At 41.9% G+C, this 10,000-nt stretch overlaps 1 protein-coding gene across 2 annotated transcripts in view; it reads left to right on the top strand.

The window, feature by feature from the left end:
- The window catches only part of LOC138045345 (uncharacterized), a 93,202-nt gene that overhangs the window by 45,935 nt on the left and 37,267 nt on the right, over positions 1 to 10,000 (top strand). For both annotated transcript variants that reach the window (XM_068891801.1, XM_068891802.1), the window contains 4 exons: positions 3,368 to 3,610; positions 3,848 to 3,946; positions 4,407 to 4,501; positions 9,154 to 9,435. In XM_068891801.1, coding sequence (XP_068747902.1) covers positions 3,368 to 3,610; positions 3,848 to 3,946; positions 4,407 to 4,501; positions 9,154 to 9,435 — 719 coding nt within the window. The remainder of the gene's footprint in view (positions 1 to 3,367; positions 3,611 to 3,847; positions 3,947 to 4,406; positions 4,502 to 9,153; positions 9,436 to 10,000) is intronic.

Genomic DNA, 10,000 nt, shown 5'->3' with positions numbered 1-10,000 from the left:
CTCCACTAACTGAGATAATAATCTCTTTTTCCTTTCTTGACTCGGCACAAAAGGGTCGGGTAGAGGTCCGGCGCTGGACTAGAAACCCCCTTGCTCGGTTGCGCTCTACCCCTGAAGATTCGCAGCCATTTACGAGCCTAATGGTGTCGCAGTCAGCTTTTCTTTCCCTTTGAGTTGTTTAGATTTGCCTCATTTAATACACCTGTGTTTCATTTTGCATGGGATTTCTTTGGGTTTTGGAACTGCCCTTTCCTGCTTTTAAGAACGAAGGGTTTGTGTAGGGATTGTTTCTTATTTATTATTCTTATTTTTTAAGAACAAATAATTTTCATGTTCAAATATTTGTTTATTCCTCTTACTTGATTTAGTTTCTTATACATGTACTATCTGGCTGTTTCTGAAATTAAAATTTTTATTTTCACACAGAGATTGTTTTGTTTTGCTAACTCCACTGTGAGGTTGAGAGTTTGCTTTGTGAATTTCTCTTCCTCATTTTACAGACTAATTTTTGGTTATGATTTTCCCTCAACTGACCATCCACACACACAGTATTTTCCCCACACTTACCCACTTTACTAGAGATTATTATCTCAGTTAGTGGAGAGGAACCCCTTCTTGTAAGGGGATTCTTGCTTCAGCACCATAATCATGCCACAAAGGTTGCTAGTCTACTGCTGTTTTTGTTTTTTCGCAATGTTTCATTCTACTTTTGGGCATTTTGGGTGTCATGAAATTACATCAAGGGTACTGAGGGTGGCACAGTAGGTTAGTGGGCGGCCTTGGTGCATAAGGTCTCGAGTTCTATCCCCGGATCTCACATCCTTGTTTCGACTTCTTTCATTCATTGTAACCTAAGTAGCTTAAAAAAGAAGCACTGATGGAAAGAGGGGGAATCCATGATGGCGGCTAGAATTTTCCGTGGGCTCGAGAGCAAACAAACTCGAGTACGCGCAGCTCATGACAGTGCCCCTTTAAGAACGAGATATCCAGGGCTAATTTGAATAAAAACAAAGGAATATTTAAATGGCGGCCATTTTGGAAAAAGGTGTATGTTGATCAATCCCGGCCCTTCACTGAAGAACCATTTCTGTCAATATGAAGCAAAAAATGGACAACAAGCTTTCTTTTAAATAATTCTTGACTAACAAGAATTAGTCAAATTTCAAATTGTTTTTTTACCAGAAGACTCTGCAGAGTTGAGTACAAATAAAAAGAATTATAAATAGCCAAAAAATCGTAAATACAGACTACTCAAGGTGTTCGATACCGTCTCTGGTATGCAACTCGAAAAAGTTAACAGAGAACTTGCCGTTTGGTTTCAGTGTTGTACACAACAGCACAGTTAATAAAATATTTACGAGACCTCGACGAAGAGGTAAATCAGCGACTAAGTTTTCTGTGGCGAGTGGCAAAGTTTATTTCAAGCTTTTATGAAAATTTTAGACGGAGAATATTAAATTACAAAAAATATTCCACTTAAAGGTCGTTAAAAAACTTTATTTTGGGGCATTCATTTGGACGAATAATGTCACAAAAACCTTTTCCAGCCTAAAATTTATTGAGGCAAATAAAACATTTTCTATTAGACCCCTATTAAAAAACCCTTCCTACTTTAATTGCTACTGTGTCCACCGGTGAAATCTATGCATTTCTAGTACCCCCTCAAACTTAACAAACATAAGCGTAGAAGACTCTACACACAAAGACACTACCTAGCAGAGGAGAGACAGGAAAGACTTTTCATGACACGGAAAAAAATACGAAGAAATGAAACGCAGATAGACCCATATCACTCAATGTCCAAACAAAAGATTTTGCCCGTCGAACCTCTCATTCAGTGTGAGGCTGGACGGGCAAAGACAATGCAAAGACAAAGCCTTTATTCCCCACGGACTCCAAAATGGTCGCCGAGTGATAAACGTGAATTCCGACTGGGTTTCACAACCCAGTAAGTAGCCAACTGGTTTGCCTACGGGCAATTGGGATTCTTAACAGTTGTTGTTGCTGTTCTGTTCTGTTGTTTGTTTGATTTTGTTTCATTGGCCCTGAAAAGTCCTATGGGGAGTGGCCAATAACTATGTATTTGTATTTGTAGCGGAGTACCACGGGTAAAAAAATATGGTAACCCATCTCCATGGGCTTTGCGAGAAAATTTGTTTTTGGTCATCATACGACCGTCCAACCCTCCTCCATTTTATGCCAATGTGACCAGTATCACGTGACCACATCACGGACTCAAGTTTAGAGCTCATAGAGGCGGCCATCAATCTCGTACCCAGAGTCCTCGGGCTTTTTGGTCAGCGGGTGAGCGCCCGGAAAGACTCTGGGATAATGGACTTGAACTATCAGTGCGACTGGAAGTCGGTAAGGTATTCGGAAACCCCAGAATTTGGAGGGAGATTCAAAATCTAGAACTAGTCTCAGTGCCGTTTTTTTTCTACCTCAGTATAAAAACCGCAAAAATAATAAAACGACGGGGTTTGAATTATGTTTCATATATACCGCACGGGAATTTTCCCACGCTGCTAAAATTTGATTACTGTTGCTGTTGCAAAAGTACCGTGGGAAAACTTACATCAGTCTCTTTTGGGGGGAAATCCGTGGAAGAAGGTCTTGTGGAAGCCATTCAGAATTACGGAAACATAAAATTGAAGTGGGAGAGGACATTTATGTCGTTTCGACAAAAAATTGTCAATCATATTGCTTGCACGATGGTATTCTGAACGATGGAATGCAAGCTGAAACACAAAAAAATGCACTTGCTGAAAGCGTCAGAAGTTTCATCTTCACTCGCTCTTCCAGCAAGCCAATGATCATTTCTCCAGTTTCTTTTATGGTGTGTGGCTAAAATTTGTTTCTCGAACACTTTGAACCCGCCATTTTTACTGTTTACTGTTTTCTCTTTTCTGTTTCCGTTTAAACTCAAGCATGCAATAAGACCAGAACCCACGTTCTCTCCATTATCCCAGAGTCACTCGCTGACCAAAAAGCCCGAGGACTCTGGGTACCAGATTGGGCGGCCATACTCCAGGCTAGTTTACAGCGTATATATTTTGATACTGGACATCCGTGTTATGATCAATTAACACCCGTCAAAACAAGGCATCTGCTGACCAGAATCACGTGACCATATCGAAAGCTAGAAGGCTAGAGCTCATCGAGGTCAGCTGTTTTTTTTTTAAGTTTACCGCTGACCAGATTCTGGATTTCGACAGGGTCGCCGGCTCAAGCCAGGTTAATTTATTGTAAGAACAAATACCTGGCAACTTGGCTTGGCTAAATCTATATATTCTATTGTGTGCCAGTTAACCTTACCTTCATTTTCAAAAACCAGAGCAAACATCTAACACCTCTGCATCTCTTTCAGGGGATGAGGCAACGTTTGCATGTACTGTGGTCAGCGGTTTCAGAACTGGTTCTAACCTATTACTGGTTGAAGTGACAGATAGAGACAACATAAGTCGTCACCAGGAATCTAATTTAACAGAGATTAATCTGCAAATTCCTCAGGGAAAGAAGCGTCTTACAAGAAGATTTGTTTGCGAATTGTGGGCTCAGCAGACGTTGCTATCAAAGAGTGAAGAAGCAGAATTGATCATCGTTGCTAGAGGTACGACCAAAAAATTAACCATTTCCGATTTTACTATGTAAGGTGAAAAGGCGAGGGCGAGTTAAGCAGAATGGAGTTTCGGAGTTGCAACTGAAGACTGTGTTAAAACTTACTTATTTTTGCTTTTGCCTATCTATTTCACTGCCGGACCGTCGACTCAAAAGGCAAGCTACAGATTCTCTGAATAAATACAAATAGACTCATAATATTTTATGTACCTCTTTTCTTGTATGGCAGATGCGCCGAAGTGCCTGGCTGAAATTATACAAGGGATTGCGTGGGCCACAACTGCTGCAGCTGGGATAGACAAACAGCCGTGCCCGAATGGGGCCATCGGTAAGTCAACATACAAGATGCGCCTGCGCCTTGGTTAGCATTGCATTTATTAAGATTGCTTGACAAAATCCCATTAAAATTTGGTCCAGACGAATGCAAATTTGTTTCATCTGATTTTACAATGCTATCTCCGCTAAGCCGCTTTCAGTTTTGATTCTTCCTTTCAAAACTTACTAAAGATTTTTCATTCTACAAAAGTGCAATTCTATTCTCTTGTCGCTCTCTCTGTTTGAACAAGTCAAAACTATATTATTCTTAACGGGCTATATATAAAAAAAAAAAAACACGTTTTTTCAGCTGCTACGTTCGAAGCATTTAATACAATCCACATGTTGATGGAGAACTCAAATGAAGCCTTTTCGGACAAAATGTTTACGCGCCTTACGTTTTGTGTGAAAATGTCGTCTGTGCTCAGTATAAAACTGAATATTAATACCTCTGAAATTTAATGCCATTGTAGGAAGCGCATCACGTGAGTGTTCTAACGACGCAAAGTGGAAGGACCCAAGCTTCCTCGGCTGCAGCTCATTTGAGTACATCTCGCTCCTAGATCAGGCAAGTATCGCCCGCGATACGAGCGCTAAGTGCGAGCACCTCTTTATCAAGAAGATAGCATGAAATTCCTTTACGAAGAAATCATCGTTAGGGCTGTCATCACGGGCAAAAAGCACAAGACACGTAGATCAACGTACAGAGAGCAGGGTCTGGAGGGGGTTTCGCCTGATTAGTGAATTGACCCCCAAAAAGAGCGTGTAACAATGAAAGTAAATCAAGTCAAATGTTGGTTTTTGAGGAGAGGGGAAACCGGAGTACCCGGAGAAAACCTCTCGGTGCAGAGTAGAGAACCAACAAACTCAACCCACATATGACGCCGAGTGGGTCACATTGGTAGGAGACGAGTGCTCTCACCACTGCGCCATCCCTGCACCCCAAGATGGTTCGAAATACAGTCAAACCTGAGTATAACAGCCCTGTTTATAGTGGTCACCCTGTAATTTGCGGTCACCAAACAACTTCCCGAAAATAGTGTCTTAGACAAGTCGTTGACTTGAACTCAGGTTGCTAACGGCTACCGAAAATGCAAAACATTTTAAACATCTCAAAAATTAAAACGAAAAAAGCCATGTCGATTTGCGCCCAAGATGAAAACGGAATTCTGCTCATTTTGTGACGTTGGCTGCCTACGGCACCCAACCTAATAATAAAGGTAAGATTATTCAATTGCTCATTGGATACAACTACAAATAAGACTTTTCTTTGACAAGTTTTCACTGTAGCCAGCAATACAATTCCACAGCGGACGACCAAAAAACAAACGGGGCGCCATTTTCGTTTTTTGGTCATGGCTCATGCAAGAACAAGACCGCTTTGCGCCCGCAATTTCCCAATTTTCTTGACAAGTTTAAAAATATATATATTTATAAAGTTTCTCTGGTGGTTAAACTGAAAGCGTTTCAGAAATTATTTGCAATGAAAATGTTCCCGACGTTTCGGTAGCAATCACGGACATTCTTCAGGGAAAGTGAGAGAAAAATTTTATACAAAAGCACAGATATAAACAAGACGCTGATTAAAATTCAAGATATGTGTTATTTTTTCTTGTAAGCGAGAATCAAGTGTAAATACTCCTTGGGGAGTAACGCCCCTTCGTCCCGGTTGAGTGGGTCTTTAATCTCCCATGCAGGCCTCGAGAATCTTTCTTTGGTGCCAGTTATTATTAATCCTGAGAATTGCGGCCTCGTCCCATGCGATATCGTGATTTGTTTTTATCACGTGGTCTGCAAGTGCTGATTTTTCTCCTTGTCGCCGCGCAACAGCCTTTTGGTGCTTGACTTTTCTTGTTATGCATTTTTTCTGCGTTTCGCCAACGTAACTCTTGCTGCAGCCAGCACAAGGAATGTCGTGAACGGGATCACGAATTTCTTCTTTGTTCATTTTGTCTTTCAGTTTTGGAAACATCTGGCTTATTGTCTGATAGGGTTTGGATGCCACTTTGATGCCGTGGTTTTCCAAAACTCTCTTTATTGGCTCAGAGGTTCGGATTCTACAACGGTGGTTTTGTCTTTCAACGGTGGTTTAGGCCTGCTGGTGTGCAAGATAAAGCGCTTAGGGTTTTCATTAGGTCTGCTGGCGTGCAAGATAAAGCGCTTAGGGTATCCATTGGACTGTAATGTCGATATTACTCGTTGCTTTTCCCTGATTTGGTCGGATTTTGTTGTGTCGATTTTTGCAGCCCGATCCATCAATGACTTAACCACAGCTCGCTTGTGCATACTGGGATGGCGCAATGACAGAAGAAAAAGACAGATAACGATCGGTGTGGGTAGGTTTCTGGTAGACGGTGGTGGTTAATCTTCCGTCTTCCTGGTGGTGAATCATGGAGTCAAGGAAGGCAATTTTCCCCTGGCTTTCGCGTTCAATCGTGAGCTTAATGCAGGGTTCCATTGAATTCAGATGTTCGAGAAAAGCCTGAGTACTATCAGATTTCGTGGTTGTCCTCACGTCGTCCACGACCATGTTTGCCATTACGGCGGAAACGAGTGAGCCCACAGCTGTCCCATGGATCTGCTTATAATGCTTGTGGTCCTATTGTAAGTTAGTAGTTAACAAGCAAAAGTCAAGTAATTTGATAATGTCATTGACCGGTAGTGCCGTCCTTTCTTGTAGATTTTCGTCATTGATCTGGCAGTTGCGAGAAACATTAACAGCTACATCTACCGGAATCGACGTAAACAACGGACGACGTCAAAGGAGACAAGCTCATCGTCATCCCGAAGATTGACGCCAGCAATGCTTCCACAGAACTCAGTGCTGTTCTTGACGGTATAGACGGAATTACCAGTCAGGGGTTTTAAGATATTAGCCACATGCTTGGAAAGGTTATACGTTGGGGACGATATGAATGAAACGATGGGTCGTAACGGGTTTCCGTTCTTGTGGATTTTGGGTAAACCATAGAATCGAGGAGGTAGACCGTCCGAGCTGTAGAGATGTCTGTAGAGTTTTTTCCCCGATCGTCCCCTCCCGTTTCATTTTCAGCAACATGCCGTTCATGTCCCTTTCCGTCTTTTCAGTTGGATCTTTCTTTAAGACTTTGTAGGTGGATTCGTCACCGAGAAGTTCTTTTACTTTATCATCATAATCTTTGCGGTCCATGACTACTGTGCACCAGTTCCCTTTGTCCGCCGATATAATAAGTCTCAATTTGTCCTTTAGAAGGTCTTGTAAGGCTTTCATTTCTTTCGACGGAATATTTGATGGCGGTGGGCGAGCTCTGCTAAGAACCTCTGAAACTTGTGCTCTCACCATCAGTTTTTTCTCAGTTGAGAGTTCAGTTATACTGTCTTCCACAGCAGCCACGAATTCTGCAGTGGGAATTTTCTTTGGCGCAATAGCAAAGTTCATTCCCCTTTGCAATGCAAATTTTTCAGTATCCGTGAGTGTTTTACTCGAGATATTTAAAACCCATTTTTCGCAGTCCCGACGGTGTTTTGGTTGATGGTCGGTTTGATTTTGCATCCAGTGCTTCCAATTTCTTCGTGTGTGCCCCCTTCATTCTCAAATATTCTATTTGCTGTAAATCTTTGAACAATACTTCGGTTCGCTTCAGATCGTTGGGTTCCATGTTGGCGCGCAGGAATTTCGTTTGCTTGTCTTTTTCGTAATTGAGTTCACGAATTTGCTTGTGCGGTTGTTCAATTCTCAGTTTCAGAAACTGAAAACCGGGTGTTGTTTGCCAATTTGTAGCCTTTCGGACATTGGACTGCAGGCCTGATCCTCAAGCTTGGCGGCAACAGAAGCGGTCTTTGCAGGGATGGTTGAAGAAGAGATGACACTTTTGTCGAGTGATCTTCAGCATAATCTTGTTCAACCGGCGAGCTTTGAGTAAAATTTCTCTGTCGTACTTCTCTAAAATTGTATTAAAACTAGGTTTGTCACCAGGTGGGTACATTTTAAAAAATATTTATAAAGTTACACTGGTGGTTAAAAGCGTTTCCGAAATTATTTACAATAAAAATGTTCCAGACGTTTCGGTCGCAATCACGGACCTTTTTCAGGGAAAGTGAGAGAAAAATTTTATACAAAAGCACAGATATAAACAAGACGCTGATTCAAATTCAAGGTATGTCGACCCGTACAGACGAGCATGCTAGCTTTTGAACAAGTGCACTTGTCAAGGAAAAACTTGACAAGTTCTTCTTTACACACCAGCAAATAAAATTTGCCAAGTCAGAACTTGTCAATGACAACTTGCTGGTGTGTAACCGGCTTTAAGTGCCCATGTCCTACTCGGTACTTGTTTGACGTACTAGGCTTTATTCACTTCCAAATTCTACGAACAGAGTTCTCTATTACACTGTATTGAACTTCAAGTCAAGTCAACCGCTTTTATTGACCTTGATAGCGCTCGGCGTTTAGACTTGATCAATTCTCTATCCAACTACGTGATACGTGAATTCCCCCCCAAAAGTTACGTGATTCGTGAATGTAGGGAAAATTAACCCTTGATTCGAAATCCAGACCCCCCACCCCTCCCTTCCATACCCTGAGAGAGGCATTCAATTAAACAAAAGCCGCTAATGAAAGGACTCTAAATAAAATTCCCATATTTTGGGTACTATGTACTTATTAACTGAGTGGGGGAGCCGGACGGGAAAATATTTGACCCTAGGTCATGGCGTACGGACTGAGCGCAGCGAGGTCCGTGCTCCATGACCGAGGGTCAATTATTTTCCAGTACGGCTCGACCTAAACTCAGTCAATAAGCATTTTATCATATGGGCTCTTGACATTATTCATGAGGACTCAGAATAGGAAGTTTGCACAGGAAATTGATCTAAAATATGTTGTTTAAAAGCGACGAAATTCTCTGAAATCGCATCGCAAGGAGCAGTACGTGTTCCTAGTAAGGCCGTACGGCTTTTTCCGGCCCTGCTGACGCTAATGCGTACGGCCCTCATACGAGGATTTTGCCAACAGTTTTACAATAAAAGCGTGTGCGGGGCCGTGCGAACGATATTATAAATACGCTTTCTGTGAAAGAAAAAAGGAAATATATTTGATTGCAAACATTATTTCCGATGCGGGTTCAAAGTTTGCAGACTTATGCCTTCTTTCACTACAGGAACCATGCTGCGCTAATGATTCTTCGTTCACTGCAGAAGCATGACCCTGATCATTAGTTTTTTTTCTCTATTTGCTCTCAGATCGAAGCAGCCACAGGTGGCTTCCAGTCGGACAAAAGCGTCGGAGAAACCTTGACCCAACTCGTTACCGTAACAAAGCCAGTAACAAACAATGTCGCAAGGCCAACAGAGATATACGGTGGAGATCTGGTAATAGCAGTTTATATTCTCGAGCGGCTGGCGGAGTATAACAACGCGAGACAAGGCATTATAAGTTCAGAGGAAAATGTAAATGATCTTGCACAAGTAGTCAGCAATTTACTTCAGCCCGAAAACACTGTCACTTGGCTGGGTCTTGAACAGGTAAGCTTATAAATAAGGCTCAGCTGGGGCCTGGAAACATTGTAGCCCAGTGGTTAGGGCGCTTGCCTTGCGATCCCCAGACCCAGGCTTGAAGACCCGTTCTGACCACTAGTTGAATTAGATTCTGGTAGTCCCCGGTTTATCTTCTTAGCTGCACTTGTAAATAGCCAACTCGTTTGCCTTCCCCCAGTTGGAATTCCTTAAGTTATTACTTTATCATTGAATGTTTCATTGTCCCGGAAAAGAGTCGGTTCAAGGGCTGGCAAGGTGTTGGTGTTGATTTTCTTAACGAAACTCGCAATAATGCAACGATTTTTTCAAAGCCAGATATTTCCAGAAATGCAAGCAATTAGATTTCAATAAGCGTCACAAAGTGTCCCCTTGCTCTTCTCTTCAACTTCAACATCATTCGTGTCTAGGAATACACGTCACAATAAACGTCTCAGAGTGTCCCCTATACTTTGCTCCTCAAGTAAAAACGAACAGCTGCATTTACCCAAATTTAAAAATAAAGCTAATCCTAACACACGCATTGCTGTTTTTCTTGCTGTTACATATAAAACTG

The sequence above is a fragment of the Montipora capricornis genome, chromosome 4, assembly GCF_036669925.1.
Source record: "Montipora capricornis isolate CH-2021 chromosome 4, ASM3666992v2, whole genome shotgun sequence".
NCBI classification, from domain to species: domain Eukaryota; kingdom Metazoa; phylum Cnidaria; class Anthozoa; order Scleractinia; family Acroporidae; genus Montipora; species Montipora capricornis.
This window is presented reverse-complemented; position numbering and strand designations above follow the sequence as displayed.